Source organism: Trematomus bernacchii, unplaced genomic scaffold, assembly GCF_902827165.1.
Source record: "Trematomus bernacchii unplaced genomic scaffold, fTreBer1.1, whole genome shotgun sequence".
Classification (NCBI taxonomy): domain Eukaryota; kingdom Metazoa; phylum Chordata; class Actinopteri; order Perciformes; family Nototheniidae; genus Trematomus; species Trematomus bernacchii.
In genome coordinates this window covers 4,032,160-4,056,098 of record NW_022988043.1, presented here as the reverse complement: position 1 = coordinate 4,056,098, position 23,939 = coordinate 4,032,160, and the positions used below count along the sequence as shown (strand labels likewise).

At 41.0% G+C, this 23,939-nt stretch overlaps 2 protein-coding genes across 3 annotated transcripts; one reads left to right on the top strand and one right to left on the bottom strand.

Moving 5' to 3' along the window:
- Positions 1-899: 899 nt before the first annotated feature.
- dgcr6 (DiGeorge syndrome critical region gene 6) lies at positions 900-3,816 on the bottom strand. The gene is made up of 6 exons (XM_034118332.1): positions 3,649-3,816; positions 3,363-3,474; positions 3,090-3,250; positions 2,203-2,303; positions 1,969-2,109; positions 900-1,825 (listed from the first exon to the last, which is right to left on the bottom strand). The coding sequence occupies exons 1-6, from the start codon at positions 3,695-3,697 to the stop codon at positions 1,757-1,759; spliced, it is 633 nt and encodes a 210-aa protein (XP_033974223.1). The 5' UTR covers positions 3,698-3,816; the 3' UTR covers positions 900-1,756.
- On the top strand, positions 3,770-23,778 carry LOC117472891 (rasGAP-activating-like protein 1). Of its 2 annotated transcripts, XM_034118329.1 has the most exons (22): positions 3,770-3,843; positions 3,992-4,390; positions 4,607-4,663; positions 8,003-8,116; positions 8,468-8,529; positions 9,716-9,845; positions 10,352-10,433; positions 10,606-10,746; positions 10,854-10,945; positions 12,679-12,796; positions 13,095-13,248; positions 15,085-15,149; positions 15,475-15,587; positions 16,133-16,325; positions 17,091-17,228; positions 18,298-18,442; positions 19,073-19,245; positions 20,158-20,295; positions 21,071-21,206; positions 21,798-21,918; positions 22,102-22,178; positions 22,288-23,778. In XM_034118329.1, the coding sequence occupies exons 2-22, from the start codon at positions 4,326-4,328 to the stop codon at positions 22,434-22,436; spliced, it is 2,463 nt and encodes an 820-aa protein (XP_033974220.1). In that variant the 5' UTR covers positions 3,770-3,843; positions 3,992-4,325; the 3' UTR covers positions 22,437-23,778. The 2 variants fall into 2 exon arrangements, with proteins under 2 accessions (XP_033974220.1, XP_033974221.1); XM_034118330.1 differs by lacking the exons at positions 21,798-21,918; positions 22,102-22,178; positions 22,288-23,778 and having other exon boundaries at positions 20,158-20,279; positions 21,071-21,158.
- Positions 23,779-23,939: the final 161 nt, after the last annotated feature.

Below are 23,939 nucleotides of genomic sequence, written 5' to 3'. Positions count from 1 at the left end.
TGCAGTAGATATATTAAACATGTTTATCCTATGCTGTAATTATGTAACGGCCAGGCAGCATAGGTAATAACTGTTAACTGTATTTACCTACTTTAAGTGACCAGGAATCAGGTTTATTACCAAGTAGGTTTTTATGTTCATGATTTTTATTCCATATTTCATTCCATTGCAATGTAAATACTGTTTTATATTTTACTATATTTTTGTACTATTTTAAATATTTTTCTAGTTCTCTACCTGTGCTTTTAATTCTTGTTTTACTTTTATGTATGCACCACAACACTAAGTCAAATTCCTCGTACTTGTAAACCTACCTGGTAATAAACCTGTTTCTGATTCTGATATACAAGCATTAGTGCATAACATAAACATAATAAGAAAGATTATTTACAAATTAAAATCTAGGAGCCCTACAATAAAGACACATTAGTATAGAATAGAAACGTATTTTAACCAAAAAAGGAGCCTGTATATGGGATCATAAGTATCTTCAATTTGGTAGGTACTAAGAAAATGAACATTAGGATATAAATGGAGTCCTGCTGTTGGACCTGGTCACCTTAGCAGCAGCAAGCAGGGCCTCTATGGTTCACATATGATGTTAATGGATATAATGAAGAAATTATAGTCCAGGTGGGATGAAATCAACACATTTGATTGAATCCATCTCAGTTGGACAGACCGGGCCTTGTTTTGTGTCAGTTTTCTTTTCTTTTTTCTGTTTCTCCCTAGGTGAACAGGTGCACGTTTTAATTGGCTCTACATTAATTAGTGAGCAGTGGCAGGGTGCCAGTTAAATAATTTGGAACCCAGTTGTACACAAATTACTGAAAGAGATTGACGATAACAGACTTAGACTCTGTTGAAATGTTTACAGAAGAAGACAAAGACAATTTGAGTGACTTTTAAAATATGTGTTTTATGAAAAAATACTTAAGTAAGGACAAATAAACACTTACATGTGTTTACTGATACCATCCATACTGTTCTTGTTCATAAACACATCATATCATGAATTCAATTGTTCATCGTTGAAAACATTAGCCAACACTGACCTTAAAAAAATCTATATAAATAAGAAGGGGGTTAACTCACCCTAGTAACAACGCAACTTAAAAAAGAGAAACATTAAAACAAATATATTATGTGAAATAAGGTAGCAAAATTGCAAAAATATCAGAAACAAAATGAAGGAACTGTATTACAATACTGTTCAAATAAATAAACAATAAAGTGTTCAAAACACTGTCACTTGATACAAAGGTATCATCCGGCCCTTATGGAGCGTTTCACTGTTGAAAGGTCAAATCAATTATCCCAGGTGCCGCAATTTCTGTGTCCTTAAGTTACACATTGATGCTCAACTATATCATTTCTGGCAATCTGCTTCATCAACATTTGGCTTGAATATGTATACACTAGGTCTGTAAAGGAATTGGAACACATCAACTTCCTAATTTCACGATGTGTGACATGGCAGATAAGTGCTTAACAATTTGATGTTCTTCACCACCTGCTACTGCTCTCTTCCCAGGTCTGCAATCATCTCACCCTCGAGAACCAGTCGTCTTCTACAGGTTCTGATGGTGATTACAACCCTTATAACAACAAGTGATAAACATGTTGTTAAAGAGCACAATGCAATTTGTCGACCATTGTTAAATCTCACTGGACTGTGAGCATATGTAGTCAGTGGCCTTTGCATGAAATTTTCAGCCACCTCTTTTGGCAAAATTAGGCCTCTTTTTCAAGGGATTCAATATTGTGACTCCTTTTGTTGAAGCTTGAGGATCAATTCAAGTAGATTCATCTGCATTGTCAGCTCCTGAAATAACACATAAGAGTTTAAAAGAGTAAATCAGGACATATATCGCCATCTGCTGGACATTTGCTGCATCATAAAGAGCAAGTTTTCAATGCTACACTACCGTAGTATGCTTTTTATCTGCATTGAGTATAGACATTAACCTGAGGATTGGTGGTGATAAAAAATCCAGGGACTCCCGCCTTCTCCAAGGTGTTCTGCTGGTCTATCACTTTCTGATCCATTTCTGCTACAATCTTTTTATCCATCACCCGTTGTTCCTCTCGCACCCGAATTTCCAGAGCCTGATAACAAAACACAAAACTAAGTAAAACAATCATAAAATAGCAAATACCATAGTCCTTTCAGTACTCAGAGGAATCAGGGTAATGCCTTACCTCTAGCTCTGCTTGCTGGTTAGATTTCAGAAGCGTGAGGTTGTGAGACTTGCATGTCTGCAGAGCATCCTTGTGTTTTCGTAGAAGGTCTTGTTTGAATGCTACAAACGAAAAAAACAACAACTAACATTTACTATTAAAATGATACACTTAGGACCAGTTCATTGAAGCATGTTTGTACTTGACATAGTTTTGATTTGAGGGTACACAATTTGACATGCATCTCGTGATTTTCACTAAATTCCAAGCTGGTTTAATCTCGAAATGTATTTATATATCTGTCAAAAAACTAGTCCTTTAGCCAAAACCTGCAAAAGGACCTAAAAAGGCAAAAACTCAAACAAAGATCAGCTGTTAAAAATACCAATGGAGCAAGAACATACTGTTTGTCCTTTAGTTTACCTAGAAAAAATAAGAATCTGTCACTAAATTGAACAACTGCAGAACTCATGAAATGTGTTTATGCAATTGAAAAATATCTTAAAAAGGAGATACAAGCAAGATTTCAATTTCAAAGCTGGCTTATTAAAAAGTGTTTGGCTCAACCTCACCAATCACGCACCAACATTACTCAGCCAATCATGATTACAACTCTTCAGTCATTTCGCCTTTATTTCAAAATAAGAGCACACTTCTCCCCATGATAACTTTATCAAGGATTTACAAATCAATGCTTAAACTGCTTTTAAAGAATCAAATTGCCTGGATGAAAAAAAAATAAGATTATTATTTTAGCCTGAAATATGTTTGTTATTATATAAAGCTACATTTGGAGAACAGGGTTTTGTATATATTTTATTATCCAGGGTACAGGCATAAACTTGCTTCTTGGAGCAGGCCTCATCAGTAACAGCATGTTTTCTTAGAGAGAAAGGTAGAGCACTCACCTTGGCGTTCACTGTGCAGCTTTTGCCTCTGGGTGTACAGATTTTTCTCTGTAAGGTGCTGAATATCCAGCAGCCCCTGAACAATCTCATAGACCGTCCCATCGATGAGAGCCAGAGCCAGGTCACCCAGCGTGCTGTAGGACAGCCGCTGCTGGAAGGAGCTAGCCAAGGAGAAAAACAATTACAAACATCAAGATGTAGTTTTATATCGCCCCTCAGACTGAAAGTGACATCTGAGTTGGTTGAAGGAAATCTCCCTTGAAGGTAAGTTACCTTGGTAAATCTTTAACTAAGGTTTGCAGTTCAGATAACAGGTAGTAATGTCTTTCTTGGTGTTTTGCAGGATCGCCGTCAGTGACTCCGGGATAAACATCCATCTCCTTAACTGCATGAATGAACATATACACACATTCAGCTAATGTAAAAGCTGGCTGAATTTATCCTACCAGTTTTGGTTAATTTAACTATTTTATCACAGAAACCGGTATGTAAGTTGTCTTTAGGAGACTAACGTACATATGACTATGTTCGTACGTTAACAAAAACCGGTTAAAGTTACCCAAAAAATAGGATAAGTGAGTGTTTGTATTAGCATGGATGTAGCTCATGTAGCTTCCTTTCAAATTTAGAAGAGGACCCCAATTGCTGTCTGTCAAGATGCCTGTCTGTAAAGACGTCTGCAGTAGCTCAATGTGTCCACCAGGTGGCTCATTGTATCACAGAAGGGACGCTCATGAGGACAGACACCTCCAAGGTAAAACCATACATATACAGATATTATAAATTAGCACGACAGCGTATCTTTAAATGCAATAACCTCAATTAGAATATGATTGTGAACGAGGTGAGGTATGAAAACGTAATTTCTAGAGCTGCAGTTTATTCGTTCATATTTATTTCAGAATGGACATTTCCGACGATTCAACCATGTGGCTGGTTTGAAAGGCAACCAGTAGGAAAACAGTCCAGCTGCCCACACTGTGGCCACTGTGCTCAACCACAGACTGTAAAGGGTTCAACCACAGACTGTCTAACCTGCTGTGCTCACTGTCACTGACTGACTGACTGGTTGCTGCATGCGCGCCTGGGTCGCGCGCTACTGGTGGGCTGTGCGCTGTCACGCGCCGAAGGTGCCGTGAAATGAAGAAAACTCACTTGCGGAGGGGAAGAGCAGTATTTATAAGAGCTCGTATGGGAACATAGGGGAGATTGGACCATTAGACCACTCGACTGAAAATGGCCAGAAACACATCTCTCTATTTTAGAATTGTCGAGGGCAGGAACCTCCCGGCCAAAGACGTGTAAGTAATTTCTGAATGGCATGTGCTTCTGTGGTCAAGTCTTATCTCTCACAATATACAGCTTTAACATTGTCTAACAGAAGCGTATCATTTTAATTGGACAAGAAAAAAGTTTGTCTGCTGTAAATTAGATACATTGAAGGAAGTAAAGACAACGTAAAAGGAAATTAAGCAAATTATCTCATGTTGTCATAATCTTTTTCTTGTCATTTTAAGCTCCGGAACCAGTGATCCATACTGCATTGTAAAAGTAGATAATGAAGTTGTGGCCAGGTGAGTTCTCTCTGATTATAAATAAAGATGTGCATAAGAAATAAACTTTGATACAGAGTCACAGCTGGAGGAAATATATTACCTACAGTCTATGTGTCCATATTTGAATATCTTTCATCACAGTTGGGATATGTGCAGTTGTTAATTTTTGGCTGGTCTCCTGCTACTCTGCATATGTAAACCCGGGTGCAGTGTGTATGATCAGGGTGGTGGTGCCCACAGCGTGACTCCTCCACCACAGAGAACCTGATACTGGTGTGGCCTTTAAAACACCCGCAGGTAACCATGGAGAGGCTGCATCAATTATTGCAGGGAGCTCCTGTAAGCAAGGAGAATGCTGGGAGCTGGTTCAGAGGTGATCCTCAGTGTGAGCGCAAAAATACAGATGATTTAATCCTCCAAAGTAGAGAAAATGATTATTGCCTGTTTTTTTTTTTTAAATGTTTGCTGTGTGCAAGAACATGGGGTGAATTCATTACATTACATTTCATTTAGCTGACGCTTTTATCCAAAGCGACTTACAATAAGTGCATTCGACCAAGAAGATACAAACTTGAAGAAAACAGAATCATATAAGTACATTAGGTTTCATAGAGCCAAACAATTTCAAGTGCTACTCAACAGGCTTTAGATAAGCCAGTCCTTTGTTAATATATAAGTGCTTTGTTAGTATGTAAGTGCTTAGTTATAAGTACTTAGTTAGTATCTAAGTTAATTATTATTATTATTTTATTTTTCATTTTATTGCTCGAAGTGGAGTCGAAAGAGATGAGTTTTAAGTCTGCACCGGAAGATGTGTAAGCTTTCTGCTGTCCTGATGTCAATGGGGAGCTCATTCCACCATTTTGGAGCCAGGATAGCAAACCGACGTGTTTTTGCTGATGGGAACTTGGGTCCCCCTCGCAGTGAGGGTGCAGCGAGTCGTTTGGCTGATGCAGACCGGAGTGCACGTGCTGGGGTGTATAGTTTAACCATGTCCTGGATGTAGGAAGGGCCCGAACCATTCACAGCATGGCACGCAAGTACCAGTGTCTTGAAGTGGATTATAGCAGTTACTGGAAGCCAGTGAAGGGAGCGGAGGAGCGGTGTGGTGTGGGAGAATTTAGGAAGGTTGAAGACCAGACGAGCTGCTGCATTCTGGATGAGCTGCAGAGGTCGGATGGCACATGCAGGTAGACCAGCCAGGAGGGAGTTGCAGTAGTCTAGGCGTGAGATGACGAGAGCCTGGACCAGAAGCTGCGTCGCTTTCTGGGTCAGGTGGGGACGCGTGTATCTGCAGCAGCGGGTTGTTGCAGCGATGTTTGCAGTGAAGGACAGTTTGTTATCTAGGGTCACACCCAGATTTCTTGCAGTCTGAGTCGGGGAAACAACAGAGGGGCCGATGTTGATTGTTAGGTCAAGAGTGGGACAATCTTTTCCCGGAAGAAAAAGCAGTTCAGTCTTGTCAAGATTGAGCTTGAGACATCCACTGAGAGATGTCTGCTAGACAAGCAGAGATGCGTGCGACGACCTGGGTTTCAGAACGGGGAAAAGACCAAATTAATTGAGTGTCGTCAGCGTAGCAATGGTATGAAAAACCATGCGGGCTAATGACAGTTCAGAGCGAGTTTGTGTACAGAGAGAAGAGGAGGGGACCAAGGACAGAGCCCTGAGGGACCCCTGTAGATAATTGACAAGGGTCGGACTCTGACCCTCTCCAAGTTACCCTGTAGGTACGGTCATTGAGGTATGAGGTGAGGAGGGAAAGTGCAGAGCCTGAAACTCCAAGTTCTTGGAAAGTGCGAAGGAGGATCTGATGGTTCACCGTGTCGAATGCAGCAGACAGGTCCAAAAGGATGATGACAGAGGAGAGGGAGGCTGCTTTAGCAGTGTGCAGTTCCTCAGAGACAGCAAGGAGAGCAGTTTTTGTGGAGTGACCTGCATTGAAACCAGACTGGTGCGGATCAAGAAGGTTGTTCTGATGGAGATAACAGGAGAGTTGTTTAAAGACAGCGCGTTCAAGTGTTTTAGACAGGAACGGGAGGAGAGAGACAGGCCTGTAGTTTATAACATCAGACGGGTTGAGAGTGGGTTTCTTTAGGAGAGGGTTTGCTCTTACCTCCTTGAGACTGTTTGGAAAGTGACCAGAAGTTAGAGAAGTATTGATGAAATGGGTGAGAAACGGTAGAATATCAGGAGCGATAGTCTGAAGGAGGTTTGAGGGGATGGGTCCAGAGGACAGGTGGTAGGACGGGCAGAGGTAATGAGGGTAAGAACCTCACTTGAAGAGAGAGAGGGGAAAAGGAGGTTAGTGTGTGGGTGAACGGTGGGACTGGTGACCCAGTGGTGACTAATGGTGAGTCGGAATTCAGTGGCTATTGTTCCATCTGGTATGTTAGGGAGAACGGCACAATGATTCACTGCAGACACTCTCACTAATTATCTGGTTCTTGTAGTGTTACTGGCCAACTGACTCCTCCAGTGTGATGTCCATGGCTGACGTAGCTGGGAAATTGTGGTGGGAAATAATGGGTTCACTTCACGCTTAGAGACAGAAAGGTTTATTATAAGGAAACTGTTCTTAGGAGTATTCTTTGAAATCTTTCGAAACTATTAACAATAAATGTATGAATGGTACAATACTAAAGCGTTACCTTTTTGATCCCTTTCTTAAGTGTAATGAAACCTGTTTTACCAATTGGAAAAAATAAATAAATAAAATCATAATCTTAAATGGTAACTATTCAAACCTTCAGTAATTAACCTTTTTTGATACTTCGTGTTATGGACACATTTCAATTGAAATCAAACTGTATTAAAGTTTAACAGAGCCCTGCTTTGTCTTCATAGGAGAATTGTTGCTTTAATAGCCCTTGTAAAAAAACATAAAGAGCTACCCAGAACGCTTACTGAAACCTACCTGGAGCCCATCAACAACATATTAAGCTTGATGCAGGGAATCCTAACCTTTTTACTCTAAAATCCCTCAAAGACGAGCAATGCCTGTTTGCACAAAGCATGTGAGCAGATCCAGCAGACTTTTTATTAAGGGGCTTAAACAACTAAAACTACCTAGTATATCATACAAAATGAAAAATGTTGACCGATACATAAAAGGCAGACATGTTATTCATTTTTCTCCTTGCTGTTTTATCATCTTCAAATCCCAGTATTTTCTTTAACATAATTGAAAGCACAACTGTTTGTTCTCAGGTTACTTATGAAGTCATAAACTGGGGCTTATGATGCTGCCACCATTTATTTTCTCCTGTATTTACTGTTTTCTATTTTTGCATACATTCATGTGATATTTTCTGCCTTAGGGTCTGGTTAACAAGCATGTGGAACCTCTCTTTTCAGGACCGCCACAGTGTGGAAGAACCTCAGTCCTTTCTGGGGGGAGGAGTACACGCTGCACCTCCCCATGGGCTTCCACTCGCTCTCCTTTCATGTCATGGACGAGGACACGATTGGGTAACACTGCCATCCAATGCTTTATCAAAATGTTCCCATATTTAACCGTTACTCTTCAGTTTGCGAGGAGATTTATGATCCTCCAAGCCATGTCTGTTTGCTTAACTTGGCATGAATGAGCCAGCATTAACCTCATGTACAGTGTAATGTTTTGGAAAAAAAACTCCTAAGCTTTGCATAAACAAACATCATCAGGCAGATGGCCGTCCAGATTGAGTGATTAAAGGTTGTTTTTTTCTCTTCTCCTCTTATGACTGTCAGTACTCTACAGTCTGTCCTCAAATTCACCTCATACAACTTTGATAGTATTTCCAATATCTTCTATCTGGTAATCTCTTGTTTTCCCTGCAGCCACGATGATGTTATTGGAAAGATAACGTTGAGCAAAGAAGCCATTGGATCTCAAGCTAAAGGTATGACTTAACAGATCTGTATATGGATGGGTGCATGACCCAAGCTCATAGGTTAAACACACACGGCTTCACATGACCTGATCAGAGGTCAGAGTGATTGAGGAGACATTTTAAAACGGAGACTCTGGGAATCGGTGTCTCAGTGCTTTCTCACACATTTCATTTGATTTGCTTACATTTATATGAGAGTGGGGTTGTGTAAACTTGCAGGCAATAAAATCAGCATTCAAATTGATGCATAAAATATTATAATGGCTCTCCAGGTGCTTGTCCACATGAACTCTGTTTTTTTTTTAAATTGTGAATTACAAACCATCCTTTTGTGCAAAAGCCTGCAGCGCTGTGAAATGAGGAAAACAACCAAAGCATTTCAAATGACTTCAAACACTTTAATGTGCTCTCTCACAGAGGCTCTTGCATTCAAGGATTTAGTCACAGTGTTTACCTCAGCATGAACCCTAGCACTTTCTTGAAGACATACGGCATTTAAAATACGGTATGTCGAGATGTTGTTGTTTTTGTATGAAATAGCTCGAAGTGTTTACCATGGTATGTGTGCTGCATACTGATGCGTCCTCCTGAGAGCCACCTGGCGCGGCCATCACTCGTGTGATTCACTGCTACACTGAGTCAGATACTCCCTCACAGCAATGCTCTCACTGTCCGGCCTTGACATTGTTCCATCCCTTATGTGAGATATTTCTGAAATAATCAAAAAGAACATTGAAAGTGACAGGACTGACAAAACAATATCACATAATTTACAGACCATCAAGAACCGCACAATGCTCTTTAAAATGTAAGAATCTATTTTTTTTTATGGTTTCCTTGTGCATTCAGTTCAGTTCAAGTTGTTCCCTCCATCAACACTCTTTAGAATGCTCACTTTAGTATTGAGTAATCAAAAGAAAGATACAAAAATCAGCCACATCAGGGGATTTGAAAGCATAGTAAAATGATGTTATTCACTATTTTTGACTTGGCTCTAAAGCAATGGTTGATCAATACATTTTTCAGAACAGAAAAAAAACTATTATTTGTTAATAAAAATGTGCATTTTACATGTCCTTAAGTCACTTATATCCAAAACGACTTGCATACACTTGCATCGTTAGTTTATGTGTTTATGATGCTCTCTTCATGTTGTGGGAAGTGTTGTATTAATGAAATAATTCTCTTTGCTCAGGACTAGATTGCTGGCTGAACCTGACGAGGGTGGACCCTGATGAAGAAGTCCAGGGAGAGATCCACCTGAGTCTGGAGCTCCTGAAAGATACAGAGAAGATCAGCCTGCGATGTCAAGTCATTGAAGCCCGGTAACTGTAAAATACTGCCACTGCTGTGATGAAAACAAGCGACAGGCTAAACATCAGAGTAGCATGCGTTTGACCAGAAGGAAAGACTCAGAGCAAGAGCTAATGTAGTTTAAAGTTGAATAAACTGGTCATCAATCAGAAGTTACATTACTGGAGCTGAAACCTGTTAGTGTCATCGCTGCTTCTGTGCTGAAATCTTATCACGATCACTCCGCAGGCCTCCACACTCCCCTCCTGAGTCATACTGCCACTATCACACCCCTCACTGCCCCATCTGTGTGTCCCCGGCTACAATCTCCTCCTCTCAGGCCGGGCGCTAATGAACATGTCAATCAGAGCCCGACACTGTGTTATTCAAACATGCTCAGATGAATGTGAATAGTTTGAAGGTATAAGGTCAAGTGGGAAAGCTGTTTCTTTTTCTTTAGTCAGTCATTTATGTGGCAGAACATGTAATCTGAGTGTATTGATCAGCTCTGTTGTTATTGGTCTGGTTTCATCTGCAGAGACTTGGCTCCAAGAGACATTTCTGGAACCTCGGATCCATTTACAAGAGTTATTTTCAACAACCACAGTGCAGAGACCTCTGTGAGTTCTACATGTTTGTGTTTGTGTGTTTATAATGTATTGGTTTTAATGGAGCCACATTATCTGCTATTGTAATTGATGGTTATTTGATTGTCATTGCCATTTGATTTCAAATTGGTATTCACATGTAAGGTTGAAAGGTTCTCTAACACCACAACCTGCTGGGATTTAGATTATCAAGAAGACCCGTTTCCCTCACTGGGGAGAGACCCTGGAGCTGGAGTTGGATCCGGAGGAGCTGAGGGAGGAGGGGACGGTCACTGTGGAGGTCTGGGACTGGGACATGGTGGGCAGGAATGACTTCCTAGGAAAGGTGAGACTGCTGTTATTATCATAGTATTGCATATTCATAGATTTCATATTATGATAACTTCATCGTCTTTCCCATATTATTATTCCGTCTGATATTTTATCCTTCAGGTGGAAATCCCTTTTGCTTGTTTGCACAAAACACCTCCATTAGAGGGCTGGTTTCGATTGCTTCCCTTGGGAAACAATGAGGTTGATGCTGGGTGAGAAGTATGGGTGTGTTTGTTTGTCCAATGTGGTTTACATTGTATGTTTGTATAACTGAGACAAGCTTTTTGCTTTTGGAACTTTTTAACTTTTGGAACTGAGCAACAATACATTTTTTATAATGCACTCAAGGAAAGTGTTGGTTCCCCCTCTGTGCTTTCTTTCATGCATTTTAAAGTGGACCTATCATGCTATATTTAAATGATATATTGTAGGGCCATACCTATATAAGGTATATTTATACGTTTCTGTTTTCAAAATACCAAACAGATCATGCATTTTAGCCATGCCTCATTTCGCTCTATATGCTGTTTGCTGTCTACGGGGCTGATTCTGTGAGCTGCAGCTGACCACGCCCCCCTGCAGGAGAGGGGAGCCGTGCTCTGATCAAGTCAAGAGGGGGAGAAAAAAAGATCTCAGTCCTCCGTGTTTTATTATATTATTATAGGCCTCTTGAGTCGTTATTCATTTGTTTTAAAGCTCAATAAATAACAAAGAAGACCTTTGACCGGCACTTTTCTAATTTTGTCCGGAAGATTTAAACTTTAACGGACATCTTGACCGGCGAAAGAAACTGAAACTGAAACTCTGCCGCACGGTCCCCTCGTTCCTTGGAAGAGGCGGAGAGGTGGGTGTTTGTCATCTGCTGGTGGACTAACCGGAGAGAATTACAGTGCTTGCCTCGACGAGGAGGGATTGCATTGAATTACAGCAGCAGGAGCAAACGCTTGCCTCGGGGAGGGAGAAAAAAAGCCACAGCGGAGAATAAACAGAAGGGTAACCATGGCAACTATGGGCGGGAAGTCTTCTTCGCTGCTTTTGTGGCAGACTACAGCGCCACTTACAGGCCTGGCATATGTACTACAGCGTCTCCAGCGCTTTCGAGCGGCAATGGCCGGCCGTGGCCCAACCCCACATTCCCCTGATAGGTGGAGAGTTGGCCCAATAGCCGTAGCGCCACTTCTGTGACGTCAGTGAAGTGTTCAAATCTGGATCAGTTTTTATCAGATCCGTTAAAGCCCCTTTTTTAGAGATTTGGGTATGGAGGAAAATAGAGAGGGTTGTGTTTTCTGACACTTGGTGAGTTCCCTGGAACACCGGGGACACATATTCATGTATAAAAGACGTACAAAAGTGCATTTTGCATGATAGGTCCCCTTTAAATGAGCTTTCACAGGTGTACAGCCAGGACTCTGACAGCATTTGTTCTTTGAGATAATTTTAGATCAAAGAAAGCTGAGTGATCTGCCAAACTGTCAGAGAGGTTCATTTGAAAATGACTCAGAGTTAGAGGGTTTTTATTGAGTGGAGAACACTGCTGAGTAGAAGATGGATATAGATTTACTTTCTAAAGTAATGTCAATGCAAGAGCTATTCCCTGGCATTATCTGTTAAAGCTATACCTTTTTAAAAGTTTTCTTTAACTCCTTAATATACAATGTCATTCCTCCATCGGTAACACTGTTAAAAGATGTACCAGACATCAGACATTTATCACACCCTCAGTATCACTATTAACTATTTTTTTTTTTATATCAGTGCTTTAACCTACAATAATAACTACAATTACAAAGGAATTATATGAAATTATACTCAAATCTGTGGTTTTCACCCTTCATATGACATAGCACATTCTTTTTGAGAATATATTTAGCTTACTTCATGATAAGATCAGCGCGTGCAGGAAATATCTTTTTTTAATTCTGTGGTATCTATGCTCTGTTGCCAGTGGCAAGCTGGGAGCGCTGCGTCTGAAGGTGCGTCTGGTGGAGGATCGGATCCTGCCGTCTGTGTACTACCAGCCCCTGATTGACCTTCTGGTGGAGTCAGTCATCTCCCCTACAGAGGTCAACGTCGCCATGTTTCTACAAATATCTTTTACCATTTATTATTGTAACTACCCCACTGCTAGTTCACTTACTTGTATAATGCTGCTCCTTAGACTTATTTGGTTTTCTATCGTGTGTGCTTGGCTCTATTATTGAATATGTTAGCATACTTATGTTTGCCTTTTTATCTGCACTGTCCATTTGCTGCTGCTGTAACATTTATTGTGATATGCATTTTACTCCACCTAAATCAGTGTTGGCTTTCAGACTCTTGGTTGATGTCAGTAGTATCGTGACCCGAGTCCTCTCTCTGCAGGTGGAGGACAGCAGCGCTCTGACCATGCTGGAGGAGGTGAACACGGTGGAAAGCCGTCAGGATGTGGCGATGACTCTGGTGAAGATCTACCTGGGCCAGGGCCTGGTGGTGCCATTCCTGGATTACCTCAACACCCGGGAGGTCAACAACACCAGTAAGATTAAAGGCACAACATCAGAACTATTTAAAATGTTAGGTTATTGACGGTCAGAACTAAGGATTTTGCAATATAAACTAATGCTACACATGTGAATATTATGTAAATAATCAACAGGTCTTAAACTAATTCTGGTTCTTTCTGTTCTTGCTTTGTCTCCCTACCCCAACACACCACAAAGAAATGTGTAATTAATTTGCCAAATAAGAGACAAAATGCACACAAATCAAAGTTAAAGATGGATTTAACTACAATACATAATATATATTTTTACTTTTTATAGATATTGCAACACTATGGTTATCTTTTGGCCACGATTGTTGTGTAGTTAAAGTCTGATTGTGACCGCACTTATCAGAGCCGTTAATAGGTATTTAGTAGATTTAATTGACAGATTTGTAAATTGAAATCCTCCCAAAAGAATCATGCAAAAGCTCCACTTCAAATGTTGTGTTTACCAGAGATATGTACTTTTTTAAAATAATTAATTCAGTGTGAAGAAAGCATAAAACATTTCTTAATCTTAGTCGACTAAGACCAAAACGACCAATTAGACGACTATTCAACTGAGAGGTGGCAGCCCTAATGGCTCCAGTGTGTAAACTGTAAAGTACTCTTATCACAAAGATAAAACATTTTGAATGCCTGCAAATATTTGTTCAAATCCTTTCTCATGTCAGAAAATGGATTAGATAATACCCAGTGTGTGTAAGAAGTGTATCTCTATTAGTCAGTATTTGTGTTAGTCAGAGTTATTGCTGCGCTCTCCAGCGACCTTCTGAGGGCTGCTTCTATTTAAACTCTGAATTGACATTAAGGTCTCAGAACATTCATGTTGTGTGTGTGGGCAGGTCATGTCTACCAGCACTGTATTTACTACCCTGAAGCCAATTATTTACCCACCCTACAGTCTTTTCATGGCTTCTCTGTGTGGTATGTATTAGTCATGTTTTTGCCTCCGCAAATCCCTGTCTCTAATTCTCACAGATTTGTTCTCCAGTCTTTGGGGTTCTGCTTAGTTTGTGTAGTTTGAGGTAATAAGCATAGTGCCCACGTTTCCATAGCAACTCCACATGATCCGGTTGGTAACTGCTTGATCAGGAATAGATGGCGCACGCAGCCAGACATTAAAGTTTGGCTCTGGGGTAAAGAAAAAGAATGCTCAAAAAGCTCTTTATTTTTCTCATACTGCCTGTGCTGCAGCCCAGTCTGCTCTGATTGGTTAGATGTCCCGCCCCTTCAACAAAAAACCTATATAACACACTACAGGAAAGGGAAAACCCCCCTAAGCATAATAGGGCCTCTTGAAAAGGATATAAGTGGGCTCTCTGTTTCTAAACTAGATCAATTCCTGGTAACGTACACAAAGAAAAGAAAGCATGAACATGCCTCATTAAAAGCCTGATAGTGAATTGATCCACGCGATGTATTTATAGGTTTTAGTGAATTAAATGAAGCACTACTAGTGATTTCAATCAAGCATGATTATGTCCCTAATGAGTATCTCCGTGAAAGCTTACAAGTTGCTTCATTGCACTCACTAGGAGCTATAAATACAGTGGTGGGATCCTTCTTTCTGTTTCTAAATATACATCAAGCATTAGGCAGCCAACAAAAGAGAGAATTAAGGATCATGTATTGACAGTCTGCAACACAGGCTTACACAAAGCAATGTTGTTGTTGTAATCGAGTCAAGTCATGCTACCCAGAACAAAACAATAGTACTAATGGCAGTGCACTGATTTAATTAGCATAAAAAGGAATGTAGTAGCAGCAACAAAAACAATGGGTAATTGTTTTTTTATTATCTCTTTTTCTGTTTGGTTCTTTTAGGTGATCCAAACACTTTATTTCGCTCCAACTCACTTTCCTCCAAAGCCATGGAACAGTTCATGAAGGTGTGTATCTCTCATCAAATTGTTTTAACATATCACTTTTTTATATTCTATTTCATTCAGGACCTTTACGTGATTGATTTATTCTGTCTCTTATGTGAGTGCAATCATAATCTGGCTGTTAATTATTTCTAACCTTTTAATAAATCTTTGCTATTTCCTTCCTCAACATTCCCTATCCCCTAACATGTACACTGAGTAGATACATCTCTAATGGTCCCCTTGCTGCATCACACTGTACCTTGTTTACTCTTTGTACGATGCACATTTACACATATAGAAGCACAGATGAGATGTTACTCGACATATGGTATGTTTCTGCTGTCAGGCTGTTGGCATGCTGTATCTGCACGAGGTGCTGAAGCCCATCATCAACCGCATCTTTGACGAGAAGAAGTACATTGAGCTGGACCCATGTAAGATCGACCTGAACCGCACGAGGTAAGAAAGACCTAAACATACTCCAGATCTGCTTCACATGGGCTTGTCTTAAGCCACAAATGCCTGTAGTTTACAATCTATGTGTTAAAATGGTCAAATAGAAAAGCTGCCACAGGAGACTGCCCACTACTTTACACTTCTCCCCAGGGAGGAAGACATCAATGTGAGAAATTGGAAAAGAGAGGAATGTAAAAAGGGGGGGAAGGCTGTTGCTTGGCAACTGCTTCGAGCCCCCTGAGATGTCTATCTCCGACATGGAGGGAGATCGAGGATCTAATGTGCTCCTTGTCTGCAGTGGACCTGCCTGCCATCACCTTGTTTTTTCCACTATGTTTATATATCTCCCCGTACATATTCAATTCAGCGCTTAATCTCACAGCAAGCTCTCACTATAATGACATCATCAGGAACAGAGGGGATAACAGTTATAGGCATTGTTATCTAGCCATAGCTATACACAAAACAAGGTGTTTGGATTGATCCTACTCTATCATTTTGTGACACAGGGTTTCAGTCATTTACACCATCTTTCTTTCTCCCTGAAGACGGATCTCATTCAAGGGTGCAGTGTCAGAGGCAGAGGTGCGGGACAGCAGTGTGGAGATGCTTCAGAGCTACTTAACCAGCATCATTGAATCAATCGTGGGCTCAGTCGATCAGTGTCCTCCTGTGATGAGAGTGGCCTTCAAACAGCTACACAAGAGAGTGGAGGAGCAATTTGCTGAACCTGAGAACGAGGTCAGTTTGGAGCAAAACAAAACAAGAATAAATACAGCTGTTGGTATTTTAATGTATCTGCATTGTTTATGTATTTGCCATCTAAACATTTAAAGGGGCCCTATAGAGTGCCACAGTGACGCGTCCTAAAACCCGGAAGTAAGGGTACTTTTATCATTTTTGAATCATAAATCGAATCGATAGATTTATGATTCGAAAGTTATAAAAGTAGGGTAGACATGTGGAGATTATCCGGCTGAACAAAACGTGATCTGTCTCTTCAATGTGTGTCAACCACAGACCTTATTTCGAGCTATTTTCCAAAATCCTATGGAGAAATTGCATTGGCTTTTGTCGAAGGAACCGGAAGGAGTTTACTTCCGGGTTTTAGGACGCGTCACTGTGGCACTCTATTAAGCTCATATTCAGGTTTCGTTATTGTATTTTGTGCCCCTAATGGGACATGTTTACATTTAATGTTTAAAAAGGTCTTTATTTTTCTCATCCTGCCTGTGCTGCAGCACCCCTTCTCACCCTCTGTCTGAAACCAGAGCCCAGTCTGCTCTGATTGGTTAGATCTGTTGTGATTGGTCAATCGCTTAGAGATGTCCCGCCCCTTAGCACGTACAATTTGTTGGAGCGCTACACAATAGAAGCGAGAGTGTTACATAGTGATGTCACTTTATGCACCAATATCTATATAACACAGGGCCGTAACAGGGCCTCTTTAAATGACTATTTCATGTTTTGTTTTCAGACACAGCTGTTAACTTTATTTTCTAACAGGATGTGAAGTATCTGGCCATCAGTGGGTTCTTTTTCCTGCGATTTTTTGCCCCTGCAATCCTCACACCTAAACTGTTCCAGCTGAGGGATCAGCACGCTGATACGCGTACAAGCAGAACGCTGCTACTGCTGGCCAAGGTACGATTCACAACGCAGACATACGCACAGACATGGCTATGAATAATTTATTCCAAACTTCGCACTTAATCACTGAAAAGAACCAAGTCGTAAAGTGGTGGATGCACTGGAAGCGAGGCCACATGCTGTCAGCGAACAGTGAGGGATTTCGATTTGCAAGTGTTCAACAAATAAATATGAAGCAGGAATGCAAAAGATGTTTGTACTGTACGTGCAGTCAGCATGCCAAAAACAGGAAATAAAGCGCTGAACTATTGTTTATCTTGTGAGCTAATTACATCACGCAGTTATTCGTCAGTTACTTTTAATTTAATATAAAAACTGTACTTCCTGGGGATTGAATTGGTGAACTATGAACATATAGAGGCAAGAATGCTCTAAAAATACCCTGTTTTCTATTCCTATAACATTGTTCAAGTATCCCAGAGGATGCAATTGATTTTTATTGTACACAGAATTAGATTTGTGACAACTCAATATAAAACACAGCACATCTTACACATTGCTTCATTACTACACCAAGTGTTTGGCGTGTTTCAGTGCCGTTGAGAAAAAAAAACTTTGAACAATAGCTTCTCACATTATGCCCCGCTCAAAAATCATGGTGAAATAGATCAAATTACAATTTTTTTGTATTTCCTTGTTCCTTTTCCACAATTGTCGCTAACATAAACTCCCTCCATTTGATTGAAAATGACTGTGTCATGGTCACATATTAGAAGGAAAGTGAAACCTTGTTTTTCTCACATGTGTGGGTTCTGTGGTTGCTGTCCATGGTGCTGAAGTGCTGTTGCCATGGGTCCTCTACAGTAAAAAGGGAACAGGCTATTTTTACCTCTGTGTGTGCTACAACCAGTCTGCGGTTCAAAGCCCAGCATCAGAGAGGAACCTCCTCCTCGCCCGGGGCCAGGTGTGGGCCGGACAAAGGGCCTCACAGCATGCTTGGCCCCCAGGCACCCTTTTGATCTCCCACTTTGAGAAATGCAGTCACTCATACTGAGTTCTAACGGTTAGTACGGATTTGATGTGCTGAAGATGCGAGTGTTGACTGTGTCTCTGTGGTCGCCAGGCATTGCAAAGTGTCGGGAACTTGGGCCTTCAGCTGGGTCACGGAAAGGAGCAGTGGATGGCGCCTCTACATCCCATAATCCTCCGCAGTGTGGCCTCCGTCAAAGACTTCCTCGACAAGTTGATCGACATAGATCATGACATCGGTAAGGCTGACGATAGTGAACACACCACTAAACCTAAATGGAAAGCATGTCATGCTGTTGGGCTGATCAGCCGCAGGCCAGCTGCTAGCGTGGCCGCTCACAGCTGATATTAAGATTAAGAAAAACAATACTGTAGTGGTGAAATATTCATAACTAGCTGGAAGACTAGACAAGAGATGACATGGTTAGTGAGCTGGCAGGGAGCTGGAGGGAGACGCCGGCAGGTGTTTGTACACGCCACACTGGTTATCCGACATGTCTGGGCGGCTTTCTTCTGTCAGTCAAGCTGTTGTTGTGAAACTTCTTCCCCCTCTGATGTATCGTGTTTCAGCCGCCTCCGGCACATCACACCCACTCTTTTCTCTTAAAGGCCAGTTTGACATTTAATGCTCTTCAGGTGGATTTGTTGGACAGAAGTGGACGCTTGTCACGCCTCTTTGAAGCCCTCTTTCATGTGGCGATGAAGGAGCAGGAGGCGACTTCAGAACAAAATGAAGTCTTGTACTGTAGTTTAACAATGAAACAGGCTCCGTTTGTTTATTGACGCAGCACCACCTTGTGTGGATCAACATGCCATTACATTGCAAAGTGTCCCTCTGCATTTATAACACTGTTTCCTTGATCTCACAGTGTCTGAGGTGCCACAGAGGGCTGTGTTCATGCCCTCGGTCACAGTTAAAGAGGGGTTCCTCCACAAACACAAGGCAGAGGGACCTCAACTGCTGTCCCGCTTTGCTTATAAGAAACGCTACTTCTGGTTAACCAGTGAGACGCTGTCCTACGCCAAGACGCCTGAGTGGCAGGTAGGTCCTAAGCCAGTATAGCATTATATTGTGTTTCTATATGTTTGTATAAACTTCATTAGATATTTTGACAAAAAGTATTTAAAATCATTTGGCTAAGTAGTGTTCTTAAATGTGTCTACTTCTGTGACACCTGGATCAAAACACAAGTGAAGTCTGCCAAATGACTGCCTATTTATTCTTCTTGTCTGAGACATAAGCTGCAAAAAGATAACGTCAACTTTGAGTTAAAGTCATGTGAAAGCGGCCCATCCATTCTTAGAAACTGATATGCACTCTGATGATGTATCAGTCCCCGTGTCTTCCCTTCTGAAGGATGTTTATCAACAAGGCTCATAGAAAAAGAGGAAACATCCCCGGGTTGCTTTATTGTATTTGTGTTCATCTCCTTGTGAGCACATCATTAGTGTTATTACCATGTGGGGCCTAACCTTGTGATAATGATCTCCTCTTATTCACCAGCCAGAGAGGGAGCAGGCTCTCTCTAAGCCCAGTAAAAAGCTCTCTCTTTGAGCCAGTCTCGGCTTTGTGTGACCAGGATAAAGGCGAGGGGTAATTGAAGGCTGTGGATATTCATGCTAACATTGCAAATCAGATTGAGGACAATGTCCTGGCCCCTTTCCTCAATGTTGGAGCACTCCAGTCTCAGTGAAACAAGCTCCCATTGGAAGTGGCTGATTTACACTTTAAAGTGGCCTTTCCTGCGACGCTCATCTCATCTTCCTCCTCGTATCACTCTGTTTCCCTTAGTGTAATGTGTGCAAAAAAAAAATCCTCTTTATTAGACACTGCCCTTTGATCAAATGTCACTTTTATTTCACGTGTACACCACAAGGCGAAAGCAAGATCCACCCATACCCTGCTGCATACTTACGTTAATTGGTGTGGTGGTTTGTGGCTGAATTGTTGCAGGTGCGCTCTTCAATCCCCATTCAGTGCGTGTGTGCCGTGGAGAGGGTGGATGAAAATGCCTTTCAGCAGCAGAATGTAATGCAGGTCATCACCCAGGACAACGAGGGACAGCTTCACACCATGTACATCCAGAGCAAGGTGTATTGGTACTGACACAAGTCAGACGCCAACAAAGTTCTTGACCGTTCTCAGTTGTTTGTGAAAATGTTTTTGTTTTTGTAAGATTTGGCACAGATTTAAAGGGGCCCTATTATGCTTCATATTTCTATTTTGTGCCTCTTCTGTGACGAAAAGATCTCTCTTTTCACCCTCTGCCTGAAACCAGAGCCCAATCTGCTCTGATTGGTTAAATGGCCGGCCCTGTTGTGATGTGTTGGAGCACTAGCCAATAAAAGCACAAGTGTCATTTGACTCCTTTGATTACTTCTGTAACATAGTGACATCACTATTTCACAGAAGTAATCAAAGGAGTCCAATGGAGGCATTTCAGGCAGGAGTGTGTGGGAGAGAAACTCCCTCTGGTGTGAACTTTGGGATTTTAACCTTTGCAGACCATTTACATGCACACAAACCTAAATAACACACTACAGGAAAGGGGAATCCCTAGAAAGCATAATAGGGCCTTCTGAAATAATTGTGTTTTTACACTACTTTGTTAACATGTGGCTGTGTCACAGTAACCCTTCAGATCAAATACAATGTTGCTAATAATGTATTTGCTGTAAAAAATTGAATAATCTTGCTCTTTAATTGATAGTTTAAGGTATAATCATGAACATTTATTTATTGACAATTTACTGTAATTGTTTAAGGATTATAAATTAATTACTTTTGGATAGTCACCTTTTCCTGCTTTGATTTCAGTATGACTTTAATAGACCACCAAGTTAATGGTGTCTTTGTGTCTGTGTAGAATGTGAATGAGCTGAACCAGTGGCTGTCGGCCATCAGGAAGGTCAGCATCTACAACGAGCGCATGCTGCCCTCCTTCCACCCGGGGGCTCATCGCAGCGGCAAGTGGACCTGCTGCCTGCAGGCGGACCGCGCTGGTAATCCTGCTTTCATGACTTCTTAAAGCCGCACACACTTTTTAATCCTTACTGTAGGATTTAGGATGTAGTGTAACTATCTAACCTATTTATGAATAACACCCAAGATGCCAGGAATTAACATCATCTCAGTGCAGTCCATCAATATGCACTAAGGAGCTTCACGCATGATTCCTGTTGCATCTGGTCTCAGAGTCCAATGAGCTCCTGGTGATCCATTTTTAATGAGTAAACCCTCAATTTGTAGCTGCCATGTTTTTGACAAAGGCTATTAACATAACAAATGTACACACTTGTTGTTCTGTGACACATGGGATGTCAATCTTTTGGTATCTCGATTTTGATTCTTCGGGACATTCGATTCAAATACAATTCTCTATTTATATCTATCTTTATCTAAACTTGCCAATTTCAAAATCAAGGTAAAAAAGAAATGGTGCTTAAAGAAATTATACTTTGACTTGCTTTGTAGGATCAGTGTCCATAGCAAGCAATATGATTATAAATAATAATAATAATAATAATATAAATGATGTACTAAGGGGAGTTCATATGTAGTGCATCACTGTTGAATAAAATGCCGGCTCTCAGTTACAGGCTGCAGTAAAACCCACTCCGCTGTGACTCTGGGGGACTGGAGTGACCCGCTGGATCCAGACGTCGAGACGCAGACCATATACAAGCAGCTGCTGCAGGGCAGAGACAAACTCAGGTCGGTGCAGAACACACTCTGGAAACATCCTTAGCCTGGGTGCAGTTCTCTTACTGTACACTAGAGGTCAATGTTGCACAAGAGTGCCCTGCTGCTGCTTAACAAAACATTCAAATGCATTACTGAAACTCTATGAAAACACTAATCAGCTTCAGCTTATATCATCTTTGGTGAATTCTGCAGGAAAAAATATTTGGAGATGCCAGATTCTCATCAGACGTCCAGCAGTAAAGAAAACATCAGCCCTGACATTCACCCAGGTGAGGCTGCATCAAAACCTTACATTATTCTGCCGTGGTGAAAGGATTTGTATGAATGTCTATGTCCTTGTGTTATCATCATGAGCATCGTACCCTCTCTGCCTCACAGATGGTGCAGAGTGCAACGTGCAGCTGATGAAGCCAGGTCAGAGCGCCGCCGCTCGGCTGTTGGCGGTGATAGACGACCTGGAGCAGGCTCACGCCACCTTCCAGCGCAGAGAGACAGAGGACAGCACCAGTGTCATTCTGAATCCCTAGACTCGACAAACACTGGGATCCACTACTAATCTTTGAAATGGGGGGGGGGGGGCAAGCATCCTGTAAAAATACCTGTGAACATAAAATATTCCCCCTTGTTTGTCAGGGAGTAAAAGTGGCCAGAGGCTGCAACCTCATCCAGATTTGTAGTACTTGCAGGAAAAAGCAGAGGGAATTCAGCCACTTTTAATCTTTTTAGTGCCACCAACTATAACAGTGCCGGAGAGAGATTATGATACTTGACAATAAAGGGGAGGGAGGGGGGATTTTGAGCATGATCTGATTATTTTTCATGTAGATAACAAGCAATCTCTTGCATGGCCTGCCTGCATCCACTTGTTGTGAAATGTGAAAAGAAGCTTTTATATTTTGAGATACTGTACAGGACCTCAGTCAGGGTCGCACATTTTTATGCAAAAAGCTTGTTGTTTTGTTATCTACAGTACCTGAATGTAATGTGTTTTGATATTGCTTTTATCAACGTTTTGTATTATATTGAGGCAATTTCTCACTTCAATAGCAGTGACATTTATCTAATCCCACCTTGAGTATATGAAATCCCGGTGCACATTTCAGAGTACACTGCCTGTACAAAATAATATTATTCCAATCGTTGCCGTGGTCCCTTTACACAAAACAATGTGCTTCTGTTTGGTGCTATGGTCAGACTTACATTGCATATTTAAAATGTCCATACCTTGATGTAGCCATTCCTGATGTCACAGGGGTATTATCTACAATATAATGTCCATACATATGACTGAGACGAAAGAAATAACAATTAAGTAAGATGATACCATTTGATAAGTTTACATTTCTTGAGATGTTGGCGCCACTATAAATGGCTCACATCTGTCAGGATTCGCTGAGATGCCAAATTTGTAAAATAACAATATTTGAACTACTCAAATAACGTAATTGTCTTAGAATATCTGTGAGTTGTAAAGCCATTTCCCGTAGAGGGACAGAGGTCTGTGAGTATAATGAAGATCATATCTGTGATCAACCAGAGAGTCATAAACAGGCCACCCTGCCCCTGGAGCTGTTTACATTATATTCTGGTAGTCCAGCTACTGTAGTGTCTGTCTTTCTTTTATAGGAGGGACAGTGCAATATTTACTTGTGGAGTAAACATTAAATGTGACATTTTAGTACTCATGCCAGACATGACAATCAATATTCTTTATCTAGACTAAACCAGAGGAACATCAGATGTCGCTTGTGAACTTGGTATTCCCTGAATGAGGGCTTTTATTCTGAAAAACATTACTGCTTGTACTTTATTTTTGTAAATGATGGTTTGTTCCAAGTGGATTGTTACTGTGAATTAAACACAACTGTATTATTAAGTAAACTATTATTTCAGCTAATACGTCTAGTGTCAAATTTGTACCCCAGAAAACTAAAAGGTTTACTTGAAGTTGGGTTAAAATTAAGGGCAGAAATAGTTCATTTGAAAAGAAAACATATTATTGTAATTTTCAGGTTCATATTTGTATTATT

What these genes read in the sequence shown, in the direction of transcription:
- dgcr6 (XM_034118332.1), bottom strand. Translation starts at nt 3,697, where the DNA reads ATGAGCTACATCCATGCTAATACAAACACTCACTTATCCTATTTTTTG. An exon ending in ACCAGCAAGCAGAGCTAGAG is followed by an intron (nt 2,110 to 2,202) that starts GTAAGGCATTAC and finishes TTTTGTTATCAG; the next exon opens with GCTCTGGAAATTCGGGTGCG. An exon ending in TTATCACCACCAATCCTCAG is followed by an intron (nt 1,826 to 1,968) that starts GTTAATGTCTAT and finishes GTGTTATTTCAG; the next exon opens with GAGCTGACAATGCAGATGAA.
- LOC117472891 (XM_034118329.1), top strand. Translation starts at nt 4,326, where the DNA reads ATGGCCAGAAACACATCTCTCTATTTTAGAATTGTCGAGGGCAGGAAC. An exon ending in AACCTCCCGGCCAAAGACGT is followed by an intron (nt 4,391 to 4,606) that starts GTAAGTAATTTC and finishes TGTCATTTTAAG; the next exon opens with CTCCGGAACCAGTGATCCAT. An exon ending in CAGCCCTGACATTCACCCAG is followed by an intron (nt 22,179 to 22,287) that starts GTGAGGCTGCAT and finishes TCTGCCTCACAG; the next exon opens with ATGGTGCAGAGTGCAACGTG.